The sequence below is a fragment of the Pleurodeles waltl genome, chromosome 7 (assembly GCF_031143425.1).
Source record: "Pleurodeles waltl isolate 20211129_DDA chromosome 7, aPleWal1.hap1.20221129, whole genome shotgun sequence".
Lineage (NCBI taxonomy): Eukaryota > Metazoa > Chordata > Amphibia > Caudata > Salamandridae > Pleurodeles > Pleurodeles waltl.
The window spans coordinates 1,390,385,164-1,390,410,156 of NC_090446.1; the positions used below are offsets into that span (position 1 = coordinate 1,390,385,164).

Sequence of the window (24,993 nt, forward strand, 5' to 3'; positions counted from 1 at the left end):
AAGGCCATAAGATTTGAAATGCTCACTGGCTGTTTTGCAATGCCACTCTTCATTCACTCTCCATTCAAGTCACAATCGTGGCCAATGATCCTTACTTGAATGATGTATCAAGTGTAGGAAGAATGCCTGCCTCAGACAGTCAACCATGCAGATTTTCTAAGGTTTTTCTGTGACATCCTCTGTTGTTCCTGGGCACAGTATACAAAGTATCTCAACTCTTTATCATCACTGTTATGTTTTTCATCAAATTGGCGAACAACAGGATAATTATTATCCTTATAACATGTGCCCCCGCCATGCACAGTTTTCTCCCCAATAGTTTTACTGCAAATATTACATTCATATTATCAATTATGTTATCAAAGATGTCATGAGTGTTGCAATATTACTAACGGTAATTAGACGTGTATGGTGTATTACTTGAATTAACTAACTGTAACTGCAGAATTTCTATGGTTTTGTATGTTTAAAATGTGAGCCTAACTAGAACGTCCGTGTATCCTTTGTTATTTTCAGTGAATTTCTATGCTTTTTTAGCGTAAAGTCATTTTAATTGCTGTCTACGTTAATCCAACGACCGCCGCGCACGGCCTTTGGCAGTGCACGGCGGGGGTTGGCTGCAGGGTCTGGCCAGCGGCCAACCCCCCTATAACCACCCTACCCTGCACCATGCACAGCATTTGGCCATGCACGGGGTGGGGGGGCTGTTAGCTGCTGGGCCTGGCCTGCGGCCAACCCCCGATAACCCAGCAGCTGTGGTTGGCTGCACGGCTGAAGGGGTTGACCCCTCCTCTTCGGTTCCACTGCGCATGGGCATCGACTCTATTGTTAGGTTGTTTTCCCGCAGAGGGTAAAGTAAGGAGTGATAGAGTATATAGGTACAAAGTAAGAGATGTCCATGCTAATGTAAATCTATATACATATGTACAAATGTTTGTAACTTAAACGACTACAGGCTTCCGGGGAGGAGGGAGGGTGCATGTGAGTCTGCAGTGGAACATGCCACGAACAGATGTACACTGGGTAAGTGACATTTTCCGTTCGATGGCATGTCTAGCAGCAGATACACATGCTGTACATAGAGTACAAAGCAGTTTGTCCTCCCATAAATTAGCAGTGGTTAGCCTGTAGGAATGAAAGTTATTTGAAATAATGTTCTTAGAACAGCTTGACCAACTGTGGCTTGTTGTTGTGATAATACGTCTACACAGTAGTGTTTAGTGAATGTATGTGGTGTTGACCATGTGGCTTCTTTACGTATTTCAGCCATCGGTACATTCCCTAAAAAAGCCATTGTTGCACCATTTTTCCTTGTAGAATGTGCTTTAGGAGTAACTAAAAGCTGTCTTTTTGCTTTAATATAGCATGTTTGAATGCATCCTACAATCCATCGTGCTAAACCTTGTTTTGATATAGAATTACCTGTATGCGGTTTTTGGAAAGCGACAAATAGTTGTTTTGTTTTTCTAAACGGTTTAGTTCTGTCTATATAGTACATTAAAGCTCTTTTGATGTCTAATGTATGTAGAGCTCTTTCTGCTACAGAATCTTGCTGTGGGAAGAAGACTGGCAGTTCCACTGTTTGATTTATATGAAATGGTGATACAACTTTTGTGAGAGATTTTGGGTTTGTTCTTAATACAACTTTATGCTTGTGTACTTGGAAGAAAGGTTCTTCATGAGTAAAGGCTTGGATTTCACTTACTCTTCTTAAAGAAATAACTGCCACTAGGAAGGCAACTTTCCATGTTAGAAATTGAATTTGGCACGAGTGCATAGGCACAAATGGTGGTCCCATAAGCTGTGTAAGCACTATATTTAGATTCCAAGAAGGAGCTGGTGGTGTTCTTGGTGCAATGATGTGTTTTAAACCTTCCATGAAAGCTTTAATGACAGGCACTCTAAATAAAGAGCTATGTTGTATATTTTGTAAATATGCTGAAATTGCAGAAAGATGAATTTTTATTGAAGAAAAAGCCAAGTCGGATTTTTGTAAATGAAGTAAGTAACATACAATATCTTGTATTGATGCTGTGAGTGGGTCTATATTTTTGGATTGACAGTAATATACAAACCTTTTCCATTTGTTTGCATAGCACTGTCTAGTAGTGGGTTTTCTTGCTTGCTTAATAACTTCCTTACATTCTGATGGGAGTTGTAAATATCCAAACTCTGTGACCTCAGGAGCCAAATTGCTAGACTGAGTGTATTGGGATTTGGAGACCTAATTTGTCCTTTGTTTTCTGTCAACAGATCTGGTCTGAATGGGAGTCTGGAGTGTGGTACTACTGAGAGATCTAATAATGTTGTGTACCACGGTTGACGTGCCCATGTTGGTGCTATGAGTATCATTGTGAGTGAAGTTTGACGCAATTTGTTGACTAGAAATGGAAGGAGTGGGAGTGGAGGAAAAACGTATGCAAATATCCCAGACCAATTGATCCATAGAGCACTCCCCTTGGATAGGGGATGTGGGTTGCGTGGATGCAAAGTTTTGGCATTTTGTGTTTTCGCCTGTTGCGAACAGGTCTATGTTTGGAGTTCCCCACTTTTGAAAGTATTTTTGAAATACTTGAGGATGAAGTTCCCATTCATGAGTTTGTTGGTGATTTCTGCTGAGAATATCTGCCAACTGATTGTCTATTCCTGAAATGTATTGAGCTAATAGATGAATTTGATTGTGGATTGTCCATTTCCAAATGTTTTGCGTTAGAAGGGACAGTTGGGATGAATGTGTCCCTCCCTTTTTGTTGAGATAATACATGGTTGTCATGTTGTCTGTTTTGATAAGAACATTCTTCTGTGTAAGAAGAGGTTGAAAAGCTTTGAGTGCTAGAAAGACAGCTAATAACTCCAAGTGGTTTATGTGTAGCTGTTTGTGTTTGACATCCCATTGTCCTTGAATGTTGTGATTGTTTAGGTGAGCTCCCCCAACCAATCATTGTTGCATCTGTTGTAATTATGGTCTGAGGCACAGGGTCTTGAAATGGCCGCCCTTTGCTTAGATTTGTGGAATTCCACCGCTGAAGGGACATGTATGTTTGGCGGTCTATCAACACCAGATCTTGAAGTTGGCCACGTGCCTGTGACCATTTTTGTGCAAGGCACTGTTGTAAGGGCCGCGTGTTAAGTTTTGCGTGTGGTGCAATTGCAATACATGATGCCATCATTCCTAAAAGGTTCATGACAAATCTGACAGTGTGTTGTTGATTTGTTTGTATTTGTGTGATTATATTTTGGAAAGCTTGTATCCTTTGTGTATTTGGATATGCTAGAGCTTGCTGAGTGTTTAGTATTGCACCCAAATACTGCTGTATTTGTGCTGGTTGAAGGTGTGATTTTTGGTAGTTTATTGAGAACCCTAGTGTGTGCAAAGTTTGTATTACATAACGTGTATGATTTTGGCATTGTGTAGGTCTGCTTGATCTTATTAGCAAATCGTCTAGATATGGAAAGTCATGTATATGTTGTCTTCTTAGGCAGGCTGCCACTACTGCCAAGCACTTTGTGAATACCCTTGGCGCTGTTGTTATACTAAAGGGAAACACTTTGAATTGGTAGTGTTTTCCCTGAATGACGAACCTGAGATATTTTCTGTGTGCAGGATGGATGGGTATGTGAAAATACGCATCTTTGAGGTCTAAAGCTGTCATGAAATCTTGTATTTGTAGTAGTGGGATGACATCCTGTAAAGTTACCATGCAAAAAGTTTCTGACAGGAAGTAAAGATTGAGGGGCCTGAGGTCTAATATTGGCCCGAGAGTGCCATCTTTTTTGGGAATTAGAAAGTATAGTGAGTAAACTTCTGTTCTTATTTGAAACTGTGGAACTAATTCTATTGCTTGTTTGAGTAGTAGAGATTGGACCTCTTTTTTGTAACAGAATCGTGTGTTCTGTGGATAGTTTGTGTGACCTTGGAGGAATATTTGGAGGAGTGTTTATCAATTCTAGGCAATAGTCATTGCGGATAATAGACAGCACCCAGTTGTCTGTAGTTATATTTTGCCAATTTGTGCGGAACTGTTGTAGTCTTCCCCCCACAGGAGAGGTGTGGAGTGGAAGGGAATGAGGGAAGCCACTGTTTTGGGTGCTGTGGAGGCTGCTTAGAGGCCTGAAATTTCCCTCTATTTTTGGGGTATTGTCCTCTATATGTGCCCCTAAAAGTACTGCATTGGTATTGTGGCTAGTAGGCTGGCTTTGTCTGTGAGGTGGATGCCTCTGAGGTCTGTGTTCTGCAACCACCTTGAAACTGAGGTTTACGAAAGGACCCCCTATATGGTGCAGAGTAGAGTGCACCCATTGCCTTTGCTGTGTCATAGTCCTTTCGCAATTTTTCTATGGCTGTGTCTACTTCTGGGCCAAAAATATGTTTTTTGTCGAACAGCATGTTGAACACAGCCTGCTGTATTTCTGGCTTGAAACCAGAAGATCGGACCTGTTTATAGTGACTGGAGTTTTGACACTCCTAGCAGCGGTATCTGCTGCGTCTAGGGCAGATCTTGATTGTTTGTAATGACTTGCCCTTCTTCCACTACTTGTTGTGCTCTTTTCTGGTGTTCTTTGGGGAGATGCTGTATTATGTCTTCCATCTTGTCCCAATGGGCTCTGTCATATCGAGCTAATAACGCTTGCGAGTTGGCTTTTTCTCCACTGATTAGCTGCTTGGGACGCAACTCTTTTCCCTGCAGCATCAAATTTCCTGCTCTCTTTATCAGGAGGGGGTGCATCTCCTGATGACTGTTCAACCTATGACTCAAAAGACTTCTTTGAAGAAAAACAACTTGCAAATGTCTGAGTTCAACACTGGATGGCAAAAGTATGCATAGCATGAGAAGCTACAGCACTACATACTATAAACAGATGTTTGCAGTGCAAGTAACATTTTTCACACTTTTTTAAACACACATCAAACTGCGGAATTATGGATCTGACAGTTAGGCCTGTATACCACCCCCTCAAACTGGATCATTAAACCATCTGTAGGAAGTTGGCTCTGTATATACTATCTCAAAGTAAGAGCTAGTGTGCACAGAGTCCAAGGGTTCCCCTTAGAGGTAAGATAGTGGCAAAATTAGATAATTCTAATGCTCTATTTTGTGGTAGTGTGGTTGAGCAGTAGGTTTATCAGAGGGTAGTGTTAAGCATTTGTTATACACACACAGGCAATAAATGAGGAACACACACTCAAAGACTTACTCCAGGCCAATAGGTTTTTATATAGAAAAATATATTTTCCTAGTTTATTTGAAGAACCACGGGTTCAAGATTTGAAGTAAACACATAAAATGCAAGGTACTTCACACAAGTAAGTTAGGAACTTTGAATAAAAGCAATAACATATACAGTCTTTCTTAAAATGGCAATAAGCTATTTTAAAAGTGGACACTGCAAAAATCAACAGTTCCTGGGGGTGGTAAGTAAAGGTTAGATTGTGAGGTAAGTAAGACACTTACAAGTCTCAGTTCCTGGGCATAGGCAGCCCACCGTTGGGGGTTCAGGGCAACCCCAAAGTTACCACACCAGCAGCTCAGGGCCGGTCAGGTGCAGAGGTCAAAGAGGTGCCCAAAACACATAGGCGCCTATGGAGAACAGGGGTGCTCCGGTTCCAGTCGGTCAGCAGGTAAGTACCCGCGTCCTCGGGGGACAGACCAGGGGGGTTTTGTAGAGCACTGGGGGGGAGAGAGGCACTAGTAGGCACACAAAACATACCCTCAGCGGCACAGGGGCGGCCGGGTGCAGTGTGCAAAGCAGGCGTCAGGTTTTAGATAGGATTCAATGGAGGGACCCGGGGGTCACTCAAGCGGTGCAGGCAGGCATGGGGGGGCTTCTCGGGACAGCCACCACCTGGCCTAGGTAGAGGGTCGCCTGGGGGTTAGTCCTGCACTGAAGTTGGGTTCCTTCTGGTCCTGGGGGCTGTGGGTGCAGTGCTTGGTCCAGGCGTTGGGTCCCTTGTTACAGGCAGTCGCAGTAAGGGGAAGCCTCTGGATTCTCTCTGCAGGCGTGTGTGTGGAGGCCCGGGGGAGTCATCTCTGGCTACTTGTGGGGTCGCAGGCGCCAGGGAGTCCTCCCTGTGGTGTTTGTTCTCTGGATCTCGAGCCGGTGGCATCGGGTGCAGAGTGTGTCACGCTTCCGGCGGGAAGAGTGAGTTCTTTGAAAGTTGCTTCTTTGTTGCAAAGATGTAGCTGTAGTTGAGCAGAGCCGCTGCTCATGGGAGTTTCTTGGTCTTGGGGGTCAGGGCAGTCCTCTGAGGCTTCAGAGGTCGCTGGTCCCTTTTGGATGCGCCTCTGGTTGCAGGTTTTTCAACTCTGAAGACAGGCCAGTAGAGCTGTCTCCAAAACAGTTGTCGTCGTCTCTGCAGGCTTGTAGGTCAGCAGTCCTTCTTTGTAGTTCACGCTGCAAGAATCTCATTTCCTGGGTTCTGGGGTGCCCCTAAATACTAGATTGTATGAGAGTGTGTTTAGGTCTGGGAGGGCAGTAGCCAATGGCTACTGTCCTGGAGGGTGGCTACGCCCTCTTTGTGCCTCCTCCCTGTGGGGAGGGGGGCACATCCCTAATCCTATTGGAGGAATTATCCAAAACTAAGATGGAGGATTTCTAAAGGCAGGGGTCATCTCAGCTCACTGCACCTTAGGGGTTGTCCTGACTGGTGGGTGACTCCTCCTTGTTTTCCTAATTATCTCCTCCAGCCTTGCCGCCAAAAGTGGGGGCAGTGGACGGAGGGGCGGGCATCTCCACTAGCTGGGATGCCCTTGGGCGCTGAAACAAAGGGGGTGAGCCTTTGAGGCTCACCGCCAGGTGTTACAGTTCCTGCAGGGGGAGGAGGTGTGAAGCACCTCCACCCAGTGCAGGCTTTGTTCCTGGCCACAGAGTGACAAAGGCACTCTCCCCATGTGGCCAGCAACTCGTCTGGTTGTGGCAGGCTGGCTGAAACTGGTCAGCCCCACACTAGAAGTAGGATTGGTATTCAGGGGGCATCTCTAAGATGCCCTCTGGGTGCATGTTACAATAAATTGCACACTGGCATCAGTGTGTATTTATTGTGCTGAGAAGTTTGATACCAAAATTCCCAGATTTCAGTGTAGCCATTATGGAACTGTGGAGTTCGTGTTTGACAAATTCGCAGACCATATACTCTTATGGCTACCCGGCACTTACAATGTCTAAGGTTTTGCTTAGACACTGTAGGGGCATAGTGCTCATGCACATATGCCCTTACCTGTGGTATAGTGCACCCTGCCTTAGGGCTGGAAGGTCTGCTAGAGGGGTGACTTACCTAGGCCACAGGCAGTGTAAGGTTGGCACGGTACTCTTGAGAGGAGTGCCATGTTGACTTAGTCATTCTCTCCCCATCAGCACACACAAGCTGTGAGGCAGTGTGTATGTGCCGAGTGAGGGGTCCCTAGGGCAGCATAAGTCATGCTGCAGTCCTTAGAGACCTTCCCTGGCACCAGGGCCCTTGGTACCAGGGGTACCAGTTACAAGGGACTTATCTGAGTGCCAGGGCTGTGCCAATTGTGGAAGCAAAGGTACAGTTTAGGGAAAGAACTCTGGTGCTGGGGCCTGGTTAGCAGGGTACCAGCACACTTTCAAGCAAAACTTAGCATCAGCAAAGGCAAAAAGGTAGGGGGTAACCATGCCAAGGAGGCATGTTCTTACACCACCCCTTGAAATAAAGGGATCAGTTGAATAAACAGTATGAACTGGAATAGGCATGGAGGGCCAGAACTCTCAAGTGGAAGAGTAAGAGTTGGGTACAGGACTGCTTGACTGAAACTGGTTAGGGATGTTTGGATCAAAGGGCTGAGAGGTTCTTGTTTGACTGAGGTGGGCGAGGTTTGAATATAGGGTCGACTGCTTCTTGTTTTTTGAAGGTAGGAGAGGGCTGCATAATGGAGACAAGAGAGGCACTGTCTGCAATGTGCAAAATGTGGTCTTACAGCATATCTCATTTTTTTTATCTCCAGTTTCAATGAAATCAGCAAGTTTCACACACAGATCCTGAGAGTAAAGGACCGAGACGAGTTTCCCATGATCCTCGTTGGCAATAAGGCAGACTTGGACTTACAGAGACAGGTAAAGTACCCTGTAACAAGATGTTTTAGGATGGGCTTTTATGACCCAGGCATGTTAGAAAAGAAGAAAAGTCATGTCTGAAAGAACAACTTTGCAAAATACTGTGAGTTAGAGTTCCTAACGAAGAACTCCTGTGCTTACTATTATACAAATCTTACTTCGTAATACTATATTAGCACATATGGTTCTTGCACTCACTTATATTCTTCAACTGCTTGCAGTAATTCACACCTTTTTAATCTACTAGATCATTAGAAAGCAGAGGGTATCATCTTCACATACATAGTTGACAGCACAAGCCTCATCAGAAATTATCAACTAGATTTCGTCACCTAAGTGAAGAGTGCACATTGCGTCAAGCCTGCTCATATTGCACATTGTTTTTTTACTGTTTGGTATATCCTAATGTTATTGCACCACAAAATGCTAGTTTTACAACTTTAATCAGTTTTAGTTGTACATGCATTCTATGCTACTGGTTAGCTCAGATAGAGACTTCTAGTTGCAGAATTTCCCCCAGGCTTCAGTGTGGATCAGGAGTTTTTTTTTTCCCCCTCGAGCAGTACCCGTACGTGCTGTCAGGTGGCGCTGGTTGGCTCTGCGTCTGTCAACGACATCGTGCATGCAGGTATGATGTTGTGGGATCTATATAGGCTGCACCCTGGCGCGCTGAAATCAGTTCTTTTCTTTCCGCATCAGCCAGCACAGATCCAAAAAAGAGCTACCCCTCAGTCACTTTTTTACTGTGTTTTTTTTTTTTTCTTCAACTTTTTGTGGAGGATTTTTGTGTGTTGACACTCCTGGTGTGTCGAGATGTCGTACAAACAAACAGGTTCAAGCCCTGAGGATCCTGTCATCTGGCGATATCCGTGACAGATCCGCACCTCGTGTGCTTCTGATATCTGGAGCGTGACCACGGCCATGACCTGAAGTCGTGCTCTGCATGCCGGGCCATGAATCCGAAAGCTTTAAGGGAGTGGTCCCTAAAGTTCATTGCAGCCTGGTGCTCGGCTTCGTGTCACTCCCGATCTTGGTCGAGAGGAAGGTCCAGAGAACAGTTGCAGAGCCCCCATGCTTCATCGTTCCACTGCAAGTCCTGGGGACAGTCAGTAAGTCGAGGCACAAAAGAAGTCATAGAAGAACAAGAGTTCTTCGACTCCATCCCGTCCGACGAGACGAGAGAAAAGGAGTGTCATTGTTCTAGGCCTCAGTCCTCGGAGCCTACATCTGGGTTGGCTCTGCACCTCCCTGAGTTTCCGGGAGCCGGAATGACCCCTACCCAACTCAGTGAGTTTTATGAGGCTATGTGTCTCATATTTGGACAGTCCGACTCCGCCAAAGCATCTTCAGGCCCCTCGGAGTTGGCAGGGGTGTAGTGCAGTAAATATATCTTCAGCAGGAAAAGAGATGCCAAGTCAGAAGAATTGAAACTGTAATGAGTTTATTACAGCTTTTATACAAGACAAAAGAAACTCCATCCACGAATACAGTGCACAAGCTCCTGCCTTCACAGCTGCTATCTCCAGAATGGAATGCAGAGCAAACAAAAGCAAATGAAGGGATGGAGGAGGCAGGAACATACCAAAACAAACAAAATACAAAATAACCATAATATAAAGGAAGATACACAAAACAAAATACAATATACCACACTACCCCCCCTTTTTAGAAATAAGTAGCACATAAAGTAATGTCAACATTGCAAATGAACAAAGATTACATTTTAACAACGCTATTCAAATTCCAAATACGTCCATCATCAACCTTTACAGCGCCCTTAAATACTTTAATAACTTTAAAACATTTACTATAGTGTGAATGACCACTACTGATCCTCCCAGGCAATTTTATTTTAACAGAGTCTCCAACTGCAACTACAACTTCTTTAACAGATTTACAAACATCATGAGTAGTTTTCCTCTTTTCTTGTACAAGTTTCTCCCTGGCCAAGGTGATATTTTTTATGTTCTCATAATCCATTACATCTTTAACATATTCTTTAACCCAAGATGGACTGATTTTTGTGTGAGGTACTCTCTTTCTAAACAACACAAAAGGAGACTGGCCTGTACTGGAATGTGGAGTGTATCTATAACTTTCAACCTTAGTTTTTACTGCATCCATCCAACCATCCCCCATTTGCTTTGCTAACTGAATGGATTCTTTTAATGTTCTATTGAAACCCTCAACCATCCCGTTGGATTAAGGATGGTACCAGAGCACATCTTTTATGTACAATATCCCTTAACACCCAAAAATCACACTTCTGTTTTGATGTAAACTGAGCACCATTATCTGTTAAAATACACTTGGGATTGCCTTCCCTGGCAAAGATGTCAGTAACAAACCTAATTATTAACCTTGATGTAACATCCTATGTGATTAAAACCTCAGGCCAACGAGACAAGGCATCCATTAAAACCACCACATATTTAGAAACAGCACCACAATTTACTGGACCCATAATGTCCAGCGACACTTCATCCTATCCTCGTCGCCAAAAATGTAGTGCAGTAAATATATCTTCAGCAGGAAAAGAGATGCCAAGTCAGAAGAATTGAGACTGTAATGAGTTTATTACAGCTTTTATACAAGACAAAAAAAACTCCATCCACGAATACAGTGCACAAGCTCCTGCCCTCACAGCTGCTATCTCCAGAAAGGAATGCAGAGCAAACCATTCCGCAGACAAAAGCAAATTAAGGGGTGGGGGAGGCAGGAACATACCAAAACAAACAAAATACAAAATAACCGTAATATAAAGGAAGATACACAAAACAAAATACAATATACCACAAGGTGTCCCCTCAAGTTCGGCGGCTTCGGCCTCAGCTCCATGGGGCTCCCATGGATCCGAACCAGCATCAGTTGTACTACCTCAACCTTACCCGACAACGGTTCCGACGTTGACGCAGCCGATGACGCCTATGCCCATGGTTGACTTCGACCCCATCCTCATTGCCAAATCAGACACGGAGCATTGCGCAATGCCGATTCCGACTTTGACAGGGACCATGCTCCCTGGTTCAGATCCTGACCCTTATTCTCTTGGATTGAGGACTGGGAGGGGTCACTGGACCCTTTGGAATACCAGCTGGAAGATCATATGGACTGGCGGATCGACCTGGGTGAAGTGAATGGTCTGCACACTTCCCCTGACACTGGCAGGCTTTCTCCCACTACTGTGGCTACAGAGGAGGGAGCGTCCTACTCAATGGTGGTGAGAAGAGCTGCTGAGGTCCTGTGCCTTGAGCTGCCTTCAGTGGCAGTCAGGACTAACCTCCTAACACACGTGCTTCAGTCTCAGGCTTCTACTTTTGAACCCCTTTTGCCCTTTAATGAAGCCCTCACTGATGTTGTGCTGGGGACCTGGTCCAAACCCAGCACAGGGGCTCCTGGATATACCCGCTCCAAATGACCCACTGTTCCTGATGCAACACCCAAACCCTGTGAGCTTGGTTATCCAAGCCTCCACATCTCCAGGTGCATTCCCTTCTGCACTCCCGGACAGAGAATCCAAGAGGCTGGATTAGCTTGGAAAGAAAGGGTTTTCTTTCTCCAGTCTGACATTGCGGTCTGTGAACACCAAATGCCTTTTGGGCCATTACACCCCTACCTTATGGGACATGATTATGCAGGTGCTGCCACAGGAGAAGGCCCGGTCCATTTTCGACCAAGCTGTTGCTGACAGGAGAGACGCAGCAAAGTTCACAATACGATGTGGGCTGGATACGACCGACTCACTGGGCAGATTGTTTGCATTGACGGTGGCTTTGAGGTGCCACTTCTGGTGAAGGATGTCTGGCTTTTCGGGGGATGTCCAATCCACACTTATGGACATGCCCTTTGATGGCAACTGTCTCATCAAAGACAAAGCAGACTTGAGTTCAAGCGCTTTAAGGAGTCCTGGGCTCTAGAGACAAATCCTTGGGCCTTGCAGCTGCCTCTCACCCCACCCTAAGCTGCTTTTCGCCCTATTCGTGGCTAAAGAAGGTGTACCCAACCACATCCGTACCCCTCCAGCCACCGTGCCGCACATGCTGCCCAGCCTCTGAGTGGCTGGGTATATGGGATCCAGCGTCCTCCTGGATCAGGGAGCCAGCAGTCTAGCCAGTTCACCCCCCGCAGCGGCCTCCCAACATTCCTAGTCTGACGCTTCCCCATTGGTGACCAGTTGCAGGTACAATTCGCCATCACCTGGCTCACTGACAGTCCATCACATCAGACAGGTGGGTTTTGCAAATAGTCCGAAGCGGCTACTCCCTCCCTTTTGAAACTACTCCTCCTTCCATGCAACCATCCTACGATCTGATGACGGAGGATCACCTGGCACTTCTCCATGAGGAGGTTATGGCTCTCTTGGCCAAGTGAGCCATAGAGAGGGTTCCTGTGCCAGAAGTAGGTTGTGGTTATTCCCACTACTTTCTGGTGCCCAAAAAATACAAGGGCCTCTGCCCTATCCTAGACCTTTGGTCCCTCAATCGCCTCCTCAAGAAGAAGTTTAAAATGCTCACTCTGGCTCAGGTTCTATTTGCTCTTGACCCAGGAGACTGGATGGTAGTGTTGGATTTGCAGGGCACCTATCTCCATATTCCTGTCCTGCCTGTCCACAGGCATTTACTTGCAATTCACGGTAGGCCACGAGCAGTTTCCGTTCACTGTTCTCCCCTTTGGCCTTACCTGCGCCGCTCGGGTGTTCACCAAGGTGATGGCGGTGGTCGCAGCTCATCTGCACAGATCAGGGGTTTCAGACTTCCCCTATCTCCACTGGCTGTTGAAGGTGGGCTTGTCCCAGGCTGTCGTCTCCCACCTTCAGACTACAACGGACCTCCTGCATTGGCTGGGTTTCACTACAAACATGCCGAAGTCACACCTAACTCCCTCTCAGATGCTCCCTTTCATCTGAGCTGTTCTGGACATGGTGCAGTTTCAAGCTTGTCGTCCCGAGCCGCAACGTCAGGGGAATCTCTCCGAAATGGTCCAGATCTTGGAGGGAACTGTGCAAAATCTGCAGTGGTGGCTCTTGAACCTAAATTGGGTCAGAGTCAGACAGTAGTGACAGATATGTCACTCCTGGGATGGGGCGGACACGTGGGAGAGGTGGAAATTAGAGGTGTCTGGTTCAAGGCGGAGTCCGGGGTTAACATCAATCTTTTGGAGCTCAGTGCGATCAGACTGAAATTGAAAGCATTCCTTCTCTCTCTCAAAGGGAAAGTAGTGCAGGTGTTCGCAGACAACCCCACCGCCATGTGGCACTGGAATATGCAGGGTGGGGTCGTGGACCCTTTGTCAGGAGGCTCTGCGCCTCTGGACATGGCTTGAAAGTCAGGTATTTCCCTGGTGGTTCAACACCTTGGCGGCTAGCTGAACACCAGAGTGGATGAACTCAGCCGACAAAGCCTGGTTGATCACACATGGCATTTCCATACAGAGGTGGCATAAGGTCTCTTTCAGAAGTGGGGAGAGCCTTGTTTAGATCTATTTGCCTCTGCAGAGAATGCTCAATGTCAGCAATTTCCAAGGCGGCACTCGTTCGGCAATACTTTTAGTCTTGAGTGGAGCTCAGGTGTCCTGTACACCTTTCCGCCCACATCACTTGAGACCAGAGTTCTCAAGAGGATCAGCAACGACAGGGCCCAAGTAATCCTTATGGCTCCGAACTGGGCACGAAGAGTCTGGTATCCTGAGCTATTGAGCATGGCCACTGATCCTACGATCAGACTGCCCCTTAGGGAGGATCTTCTGTCGCAGCAGCAGGGGAGGGTTCTCCACCCGAACCTGTCCAGTCTCTGCCTTCTTGCGTAGAGATTGAGCGGCGGCAGTTGACAGCTTTTGACCTTCCGCTCGAAGTCTGTAACGTTATCTTGGCAGACAGGTGTCCCTCCACCAAAACAGTAAATGCTTGTTGATGGAACAAATTTGTGGCATGGTGCGCAGACAAATCTGTGGACTCCCTCTCTGTCCCTCTTTCCGAGGTCCTCTTGTCTACACTTTCATTGGCCCAGCAGGGCTCTGCTTTAGGCACCCTCAAAGGTTATTTATTTGCTGTCTCTGCATTTCTGAGATTATCTGACCAACCCTCTTCAAGTCTCCTACAATTAGTAGGTTGCTTAAGGGTCTTACCCACAAGTTTCCTCCATCAACCATTCATCATGCTGTGCATTATTCCATCTACTGGTTGAGTCTGGAATTGTCACTTTCCCCTTCTCTTTTTTTTCTGATTTGGGTGTCGTCAATCATTTGCCGGGTATGTCCATCCCCTTGTGACATCAGAGTATACATCTCTAATTCACCACTGGGTTCTGAAGAAAGGTCCAAGTCGAAGTTCAGCGAAGTAAAGGGAACAGCACAGAAGAACACTGAAGAAAGAACCAGAAATAAGAAAGAAAAGACCATAATCAACAGCGGATGTTGAGAGGAACTGAAAACCACAGAAAAGGTTTGAAATCTCAGGTTTTTAATTTAGGCAGAGATTATGTGGGTCAGATGTATAACTGGAGGCAGAGGCACTGGTGTTTTCATAACAGATAAGAAAAAACACCCCTTTAGATTTCGCCTGAAGAGCCACCACAAACTTGCACAGAAGGGCAGTCACACAGTCTGTAATCTCTGCCTGCTCAATAACTAAGTTTGAAGGGTGTGAGGTGCTTGGAAAGTTTCTATCCAGATTCTTAACTTGAAGGAGAAACAAAGGTGGGCACACTATGCCATGATGCAGACACAGAATAAGCAGCCCTCTGCAGGGACCTAAGGCTGTCTAGTGACAAGGAAAACACAGACAAAATCTAAGGTGGTGCGGGGAAAAGGGTCAGACATCGAGGAGAGTGTTGTTGAACTTGAAGGACAGCAGTTGCTGAAAAAGGCACTGAAAGAGAGAGAGCATAAGACGTGTATGTTGGCAAAGCTGCTGGGTCACTGTGGGACTAAGACGAAAACCTCAGACTTGTCCTGCAAATACCATCAATGCCAAAACCATCAATAGTCAAAACAGAAGTCAAAACACAACAAGCCCCAAGGGCCAAAGCACAGGGACATCATCCTGTACAAACCCTCAGACTATGGCGCAACTCTGAAAGGGGAGGGAAGGGAGTCTAAGAAGAAAGAAAGCGAACAGAAACACTCCCTCAATGCTCAAAGTTGAGAAAGAGAAATGCCGACTCAAAGTCGAGATAGCAGCACTGCTCCAAAGAAAGGAGACTGTTGATTCTCTCAAGAACTTCAGGATCCAAGCAAAGACAGAGGAGAGCAAGAGACTACAGGAGGAAAATGCAGAACTGGAACCTCATGCAACTCTTAAACTGCAAAAAGAGAAGCAGTGTGAATATGGCCTTTTCCAAGACTCAAGCTCAAAAGGAGGAGGATGGCAGACAATAGGACACGGACTCTACACAACAGGTCACAGATGCCAAACCCTTGAGGCCTTTGCCCCCTGAATGAAACTGCTATGTACAACCTGTCATTAAAAGAGCAGTAGACACATACGAAGTACACACAGAGGAGGTACAAACAGAACCATGTTTTCTGCTAAAAACCCAGCTGTTTTCACAGAAGATTCAGAACTTGACCATGCTGCTAAGCTTCCCTGATCAAGGTAAGGACACAAAGGCGGACAGCAAACTCCAGCACCTTTCTGAATAGATATGGGCATCAGCAGTGGAAGGAAATAGAAGACCTAATCCAACATCTTACAGAGCAGAAGAGGAAGACAGCTTAGGCGATGATACAGGAGGGGGAAAACCATCACTAATACTAAAATCTGCACTAGACGCAGCAGACACTGCTACCATACAGATGTACGCAGGTACCACTGGGAAGAAATGCCTGGTTGAGAGTTTAAGCAAGAGATGCAGGTATCCGTGATCAACATGCCTTTTATGGGAGAAGCTCTTTTTGGAGCAGCAGTGGATAAATCATTCAAAGAAATGAAAAAGGACAAAAAAACAATGAAAGTAACTGTATCCTTGCCATTTTAGCAGGTCCTTTAGGAGAGCAATATCCCCTATCAAAACAACCCACAGATGGGGTGGGAGCTTCAGCCCAGTAGTCCTCCTGCCACCCTTACACCTCATTACTCACTAGTGGACAGGCACAACCACATAGTGACAATACCCCATGTTGCTGAGGGAGACTTATTAAGGAAGGGGGATAGACCTCCTGGGGGTCAGGACCCTTACTGAAGTCCCAGAACACAAAATGTCAGTGGGAAGCAAAATAGGAGGGTTCCTTCAGGAGTGTAGAGCAACCACCTCTCACAAAGAACACAACAAGGTAGTATATTAGGCATACTTCCTGATTCTGAAACCACACTTGATTGAGGCCTATTTTGGACCTTGTTTCTTTAACAAGTGCAATAAAGACCCAAAGTGGCAAGATGACCACATTGCAACAAGGTAGCACACTCTTAAGAAAGGGGAGTACATGGCAACCACAGACCTCAAGGATGCCTCCATGTATGTCCTGATGAGCAGCAGGCACAGGAATTAGCTCAGGATTATGGTAGACAATATACATTACCAATTCAGGGTGCTTCCCTTTGGGATAAATTCGTCATCAAGGGTGCTTACAAAATGTCTTGCAGTGGTAGCTGCGCAGCTGAGGAGATGAGATACATATTGCGCAATTGTCTGGTAAAGGTGAATTCGCTGACACACTGCCAAACAAGCTTACAGACAGTGATGCAAATGCTACACAGATTGGGATTCTCACGATCATCCTTGAGAGGGAGTCGATGGTCTTGGGAGTAACACTAAACTCGAGGAAGGCCAAGGCACCGTGGATGTAAAAAGGAATCTTAACATTTGCATAGCAAACTTGTTTCTATCAGAGGGAACAGTCTCTGACAGTGAGAACGGTATTAAAATTGATGCTCAGAGGGAAATGCAATGGTGGACAATAGAGAACACTACAATAGGCAGACCTTTTTAACAGCCAACTCCCTCTTTGACCATTACTTCAGATGTATCCAACAAAAGATGGGAAACACACATAAGAAAACGGAGCGTCAGGGTCAGTGGAGATTCCTAGAAACAGTGAAGCGCATAAATGTGCTAGAAATAAAAATAGCTTTTCTGGAACTGAAGGCTTTCCACTTACATATCATGGAGAAGACAGTACAAATTCAGACGAACAACAATGGTCTATCCAAACAAGTAGGGAGGAACAAGGGGCCAGATGTAGCAAAGGATTTGCGCCTCGCAAACGGCGAAAATCACCGTTTGCGAGGCGCAAATGCCTCTTTGCTATGCAGAAATGCATATTGCGAGTCGGGACAGACTCGCAATATGCATTTCAGAATCGCAAATAGGAAGGGGTGTTCCCTTCCTATTTGCGATTCTGAGTGGTATGCAATACCATTTGCGACCGCCTACGCGGTCGCAAATGGTGTCGCAGTTACCATCCAATTCAAGTGGATGGTAACCCACTCGCAAATTGGAAGGGGTCCCCATGGGACCCCTTCCAGTTTGTGAATGGGCCCCAAAATATTTTTTCAGGGTAGGTAGTGGTCCAAGGGACCACTACCTGCCCTGAAAAAAAACCGAAACTAAAGGTTTCGGATTTTTTTTAAGTGCAGCTCGTTTTCCTTTAAGGAAAACGGGCTACACTTAAAAAAAAAAAAAACTGCTTTATTGAAAGCAGTCACGAACATGGAGGTCTGCTGACGACAGCAGGCCTCCATGTTTGCGAGTGCCTAGACTCGCTATGGGGCCGCAATTTGCGACCCACCTCATGAATATTTATGAGGTGGGTCATTGCGACCCCATAGCGAGTCGCAGTCGGTGTCTGAGACACCGTACTGCATACCAATTTGCGACTTGCAAATTGCGAGTTGCAGGGACTCGCAATTTGCAAGTCGCAAATTGGTTCTTTGCTTCATCTGGCCCAAGGTCACATGTGCTGTCACACACTTGCAAAAGAAGTATGGAGATAGGTGGGCAGTACAAAGAGACATAACTCTAATAGCCTGCCAGGTATTCCAAACATAGAAGTGGAAAGGTTAAGCAAACAGGTGCCTCGCATTAATGAGAGCTCAAACAAAAAATAGTGGAAAGACTCTCCCAGGAGAGGTGCAGGCACTAAAAGGACCTCTTTGCAACAGATGCAAAAGCTAAATGTTAAAAATTCCCATACAGTTATCCGCACCATCTATCCCAAGGGAATACCATCTTGGTAGACAGGCCAGGAAAAATTGCATATGCTTTTCCTCTAATTCCCACGGATAACACTCATTTCAATCAAGTACAGATAGGCAACCATAACACTGATATTGAAAGCTTTACAGTGACCAAACAAACATGTCTTTAAGACCTGGTGGAGATGGCACAAGATAATAAACATACCCACCTTACAGGAACTGCTAACAGTACGAGAGGGCAAATCATTCATATTAAGCAAGCCTCAGATTAGCAGCATGGCTCCTGAGGACTTAGAATTTAGACAGCTGGGACTCCTCCAAAAATACATTGAAGTCCTAAGAGATAAAGGAGACCTACAACACAAAAGTGTTATACAGCCAAGTGGGACAGATTAATGCATTGGTGCATGAAACACCGACTAATATAAAACCAGACAAGAGACACTTCAATACCATAACAAGAGACAATACAATTATTAGGTATCTAACATGCCTGTTATATGTGAATCTTTCATACTGATCATTATCTACCAGAGTGGCTTACACAAGAGGGAACTATAGGAAGAAATTTCATTTATACACCAGCTATCAAAATATTCTTAAAATAAGCTGAAAGAGTGGCACCACCAAGGTCAATACCCATGCCAATGTAGAATCTGAACCTTGTGCTAACACAGCTAATTAAACCACCTATTGAGCCCAGGCATAAAGAAGGACTCAAATACTTAACAGTGAAGACAGAATTCTTGATTGCCATGACTTCGCTGCTTAGGGTCAGTGAGTTACATGCCCTCACAATACAAGAACCTTACCTCCCATCCATAAGGATGGTGTGGGCATGAATACAAACTTGCCGTTTCTCCCAAAGGTTATTTCGCACTTCGATGTCAATATAGTTATAGAAATAACAGCCTTTTCGAACAACCAAAGACTCAAGCAGAAAGAGCTCTACACACGCTAGATGTCGGAAGGATAATCATGTATTACCTGCAAGAAACAAAACAGTGCAGAAATGGAAGTCAATTCTTAATTTTAACTGCATCAGCAGGGGTTCCCCAGTCACAAAAGGGACTGTTGTTCGGTGGATAGTGCAAACCGTCCAGACATGTTACAAGTTAGCACTAGATGAGAAACCAAAAGTACACTTCACAAGGAAAAAGGTAACCACACTAGCATTAATTGACAATACCTATAAACAGCATCTGCATAGTGGCTACAAGTTATAAGTACACATTTTCACAAAACACAACTGCGTAGGCATTTGAGCTAACAGAGAAGCACAGGTGGGGCAAAAGGTACTAAGACATCTATTTGCAAACACACTTTTACTTCAAGGCATCCTCCCAAATGAGGGAAATGCCACTACAGAAACTATGCACAGTATGTGAATCCAAAAGTCACACTGCAACATGTACCTGCAGGAGTAGTTATGCAGTTTTAAGAACTTTCTTGGTTCACATGCAACCCTGACATTTGCCCAAAAATAAGGTGCGAGTTGGAACTGAGTGGAATATGGTAGAAAAGGAATAGGTAATCCAAAGAACATTACAGGTCACAAAAAGGGGCAAAAAGAACTTGAAGATGGTTAACATGGACAGGAAAAAGTCTGATGCTACAAGGAGATGGACATACCTGCCAAATGGTCAATGATGCCAAAGGAGAAAATAAAAGAGAAGTGGAAAGGGACAATTACGGACTCACCACTAGATAACGTAATAATGCACATGTAAATCCAGAAAATTGTTCAAGCTGCAAAAATATTCTGATAGGTAAGAAAATGTTTCAAATCTGGTAACTAGTTTATGTAACTCGAAATCCATTACAGATACGCATGTAACCCGTCCAACAGATTTTTAACTCTTTAAAATAGGCAGTCGAACTGTTGAAAGGGTATGAAACATAGCCTTATTTGTGTTACATACAAATTAAGGTTAATAAAGTAAATTGTATCTCGCATCAATTGTACAAAATTACTTTTCTGGTGTATGTTCCTAACCATTCAGTAGAATAACCCATTTATAGAGACATCAGTTACATAACTGATCCATTCAGTAACAAAATATCAAAATGTATTTAATGACAGTGACCATATAAAGAATCATTGGCAAAGCCACTACGTCCCAACATTTGAACCTTTTGGCTTTGCCAGTGCAGTTTGCTAATGTTGTGCAGCTTAGGCAAAAAGGAATAAAGGTGGCATGATGTGAACTCTGTTGCCGGTCTTTTTTTCTGTAGGTGTGCACATTCTTCACCGTGCATGCACGTACATAATGATGCAGGCACCATTTTCCTTTCCAGGTCGAGCCTACCAGACAGAGCAAGCTGTCTGGTTGTGAAATACCTACTGTGGGCTTACCAAGAACTTAAAGTGGGCTTAAACCCCACCCACTGGTTGGCTTTATTGTCACTCTTATTTGTTTGTTTCTTGTGTAATGACTTGCCTTGCTCATCTTGTGTTTGTTCCTTCCCGGAGATTAACCTCTTTGTGTTCTTCCACTGCTCACTTTTAGAAAACTACTTTTTCTTAAAAACTACATGAGAGTGCATGTGTTTTCCAGCTATCTTCCGCATGTGATTCTCCCACATTGCCATGTGCTGCTCTCTTGCGAGTGTGCTTCTCGCTCCTCACGTTGCTGTCTTACCTGTGCTTCTCTCCCCCAGCACTCCATGTTGCATTCAGCCGTGTGTTTCTCTTTTCAACCCATGTTGTTTTCTCCCTTGTTTACATCTCCCATCATCAACCTGTTGCCTCCTCTCTTTTGCACTTTTTCCCTTGATCTCGCTCACCCACTACCCTAAACCGCTTCTCCGTTGCCAATATACCCCAGTATGGTCTTATATATTTTTATCTCTAATTTTAGCTTTTTTGAGGGCCAGGCAGCAACATACTGCCAGCCCTTCAGCTTTATAAAAGAATGTGATTTTGCACTATTTCATTTTCATACATTTTTTTAAATTTGCTGATCAATGTGGGCATGCATCATGAAGCCTGAAAACACATACATCATGATGCATGCCTAAAGAAAATGTGGCAGTGTTATCCATTTTTTCCTTTTGTTTTATGCTGCACAGAATCAACATTTTTGCTATACAGCATGAACAAAAGTCTTTAGCAGACCCAATAGGTATCCAAAGATCTGCCAGTGCTTTCTTTCATTTATCGATCCAAGATAGCGGATGCCACTTGCATCGGTAAATAAAAAGAATTGCATCTTCAGTGCAAAATAGAAATAAGACAGGACTGCTGGGAGGTGAAGGAGCGTGTGGAGGTGTAGAGGAAAAACAGGGAATAACTATTGTTAATGAGACAGACAAATAAAAATGTTATCAAAACTATACCTAAATCAGGAAACACAAATGCTTTTCAAATCAAGTTAAAAGGTGGAATTGTAGGTAGTTACCTTCATAAATGAAGCTGTTTGGTATAGGCCCTCAAAACTAAAATATTTCATACTGTGAATAGTAAAAACCCATGATAAGATATCCTGAAACAGCGGCCAGAAAATAAAATATAAAAAGAAAATGTGTGACATTAAAATAAACTCCCCAAAGCCTCCATCTCTACCTGACAAGAAAGGTAGAGATTATTCTCACTCCAATGAAAAAATGCTAAACCTTTGGAGTGGCAAACACCAGTCTTTTACAAAGTAATGTGACAAATGTGAAAAACATGTTGGTTGAGACTGCTGGCCCGGACGTCAACTGATTCCATATTTATAGTTTTACTTTGTGAGAAACTACAATATGAACATGTATCCCAGTGCTATCCTGGAGACCCATGTGATCTTCAAAGCATAAAGGAGAACTAAGGATCAAAGTTAATACATCCAAGGTAAAATTATCTATATAAGTAATAATATTGTAAATCCCAGTGCCCAGTATCAGGCAAGTTCTGTTTCACCGTCTGGCCACAACAGTCTCTTTGGAACAAAAAATCCTTTTGCGTCAACATCGGACCACCTAAAGCATACAAGAGTTGCAAACCTTGCTCAAAATGCACACCAGTCCAGAGACTGTGGACACTCAATTTACATGTGCAGAGTTCCCTCCTTAGTAACAAACACTAAAGAAGACACGATGTCCCTAAAAAATAAAGTCATACATTGGATTCGGCACACTCGCCAATGCAGCTCTGTAATACACTCAGACATAATCCTTGCTCAGCGATATCCCTCACCGGAGGGTCAATTGGATACAATAAAGCTGACATTATCTACCCCAGATCTGGTAAGGGGTCTTCTATCCCTAGAAACGCGAAACCCTTTGCAAAATGGTTCGAAGATCCAGTTCAAATGTTGCTGGCCTGGAGATGACCATGTGCCAATTTTGAACTTACTAGCTCCAAAGAGAGTTTTGGACCAGCCCAACAACCAAGAGAGTCCCCCCGAGAACGTTTTATCATCACTAACTCACTAAAGAGTCCTTCCCAATTACTCCTGGCAGATGAGACTGACTGACTTATTCCTGAACGGGACCATAGGGAGTCCCCCCTATACCACATTCTTTGGGGAAAAGGGGGCCCTACCAGAGCCTCCCGCCCAAGGGAGGGAGAAATTTCCACTGTCAGTTATAAAAAATGTTTCGCTTAACGCTACCTCTAAAAACTTTCATGGTAACATGTGTAGTCTCACACTTCCACTGAAGAGGAATGTAAGTGAGGAGTATTTAACTCCAAATCTCCTGTCATGGAATCTGGCAGGAATTCGTACTAAACTAGTTGATCCAGATTGGGGGGGTCTACATTGACAACTTTGACATTTGCTTTTTCCAAGAAACATGGATGATAGATAACGTATTTAGGCAAGGTTTCAAATCTTACTGCAAATCAGCAAGTCCTTCCCCGATGGGGAGAGCTGCAGGAGGGCTTATTACATGGCTAAAGATCACAGTTAAGGGGAAAATCAAATAAATTGAAGTGGACTCAGAGGATATATTGGCCTTATCCATACAGCAGAAATGCGGTTCCCTTCTATTATGCATGAACATTTACAATAGCCAAGGTCCCTCAAACAAATTGTCCAACACCTTCCATGCATTGAATGCTCTAGTTTCAACATATAAGTTCTCACTTCATTTTTATTGCAGGGGATCTAAATGTAACGCTTGAACCAAACTGTGCTTTTTCGGAGGTAACCCAGCTAGAAGATGTAGCATGGAACATTCCGCCCTTTTCCTCTCTAAAGAAACAGGCCAAAACAAATGGCAGAGCGCTCCAATTTATACATTTTATGATCGCCCATGGCCTTCTTCCCTGGGAACGGGCGCTTTCCCTCGGACACACCTGCAAAGCCCACTTTTTTTTTTAGAGGCCAGTATAGTAGCACATTGGATTATGCGGTAATCGCCACAAGAATTTGGAACAGCATACACAACATGCATGTAGGATAACAGTACACTAGCGACCATGCCCCAATTCTAGTCACCTACGAGGGTCTAATTTCAGAAAGAAAGGATACCCATTGTAGCAAGAGAGTTCCCCTGCCCCTAACAGTCTCCTCTAACAAGCGTACCCTGAAATGGGAGTGTTTCCAAAAGTCAACCAAATTGCGGAGGACAATGTACGATCTAGTATCAACACATCAGCTAGTGGAAACCCCTTCCTTTCACTCTCCTAATGAGATCCTGAGCCTCCACACTGCCCTATTTGTCATCCTTCGGGACCTTTTCCTAAAAACTAGTAAAGAAGCCAATCGCCCAGTGCGCTTCTGCCACAGTTGGTTTGACAAAGCATGTACGGATGCTAAAAATGGCCTGATTAAATCGATTAAATTTAGAGATAAAACCTCGATAACTAACGCCAGGCGCGATTATGCGCTAACAATAAAGCATGCCACAAATAATTGGGAAACGGCGTTCTGGCAGAAGCTATTGACAGCAGCCAGGGAAAAGCACACAAAATGCTTTTGGTCCCTGGTAGCTTCCAATGGGCGAAACCAGGACCATAGACTTGATTGCCATATCCCCTCTGCCACTTGGGCTGATCATTTCCCGAAACTCTACGGAGAGGAAGTTTGTGATCTTGAGCTGTACAAAACTGGTTCTCCCTCCGAGAATAACCCCATGCCATTTACACTATCCGAAACAAAAAAGGCCATTATGGCCCAAAAAGCGGGAAAGGCTCATGGTCTCGATGGCATTCCGGCTGACTTATATAAATCTGACCTAGAGATATGGGGTCCATACATAAATAAAGTATCAAACGCATTCTTCGCCACCGGAAATTATACCCGCACCTGGAGGGGTGCTATCATCATACCTATTTATAAAAAGGGAACCAGATCTGATCCAATAAATTACAGGCCAATTAGCCTTTTGGATAACCTCCCAAAAATATTCTGCCACCAGATTCTGACGAGAACCAAGGAATGGATGCAAGAATCACAAATCTTGAGCAACTTCCAAGCAGGCTTTAGGCAAAAACAATTAGCACAATCGACCAGATATTCAGATTCCTCACGATTAAATGGAAGTCTGTGGATCTGGAAGGAGGGAAGCTATTCGTAGCTTTTGTGGATCTTAGATCCGCATTTGACTTGGTCCCACGCCAAAAGCTGTGGGAGGTACTGGACAGAGTAGGACTCCCATGCACGCTATTAAATACAATTAAAAGCTTGTATAATAAGACCTTTGCTAAAATTAGATGGGGAGCAAATGGGGAAGTAACAAGAGATCCCAATTAAAAGGGGAGTGAGACAAAGGTAAGTTTTGGCCCCAACCCTCTTCCTAATATTTATAAATGCTTGTATTCCTTATCTATTCGCTTGCGACAATGATGCCCCCAAATTAGG

General features: G+C 44.5%; 1 protein-coding gene across 1 annotated transcript in view; it reads left to right on the top strand.

The window, feature by feature from the left end:
• RRAS (RAS related) overlaps positions 1-24,993 on the top strand; it is a 117,934-nt gene that overhangs the window by 69,923 nt on the left and 23,018 nt on the right. Inside the window, exon 4 of the mRNA XM_069200972.1 lies at positions 7,965-8,073. Coding sequence (XP_069057073.1) covers positions 7,965-8,073 — 109 coding nt within the window. The remainder of the gene's footprint in view (positions 1-7,964; positions 8,074-24,993) is intronic.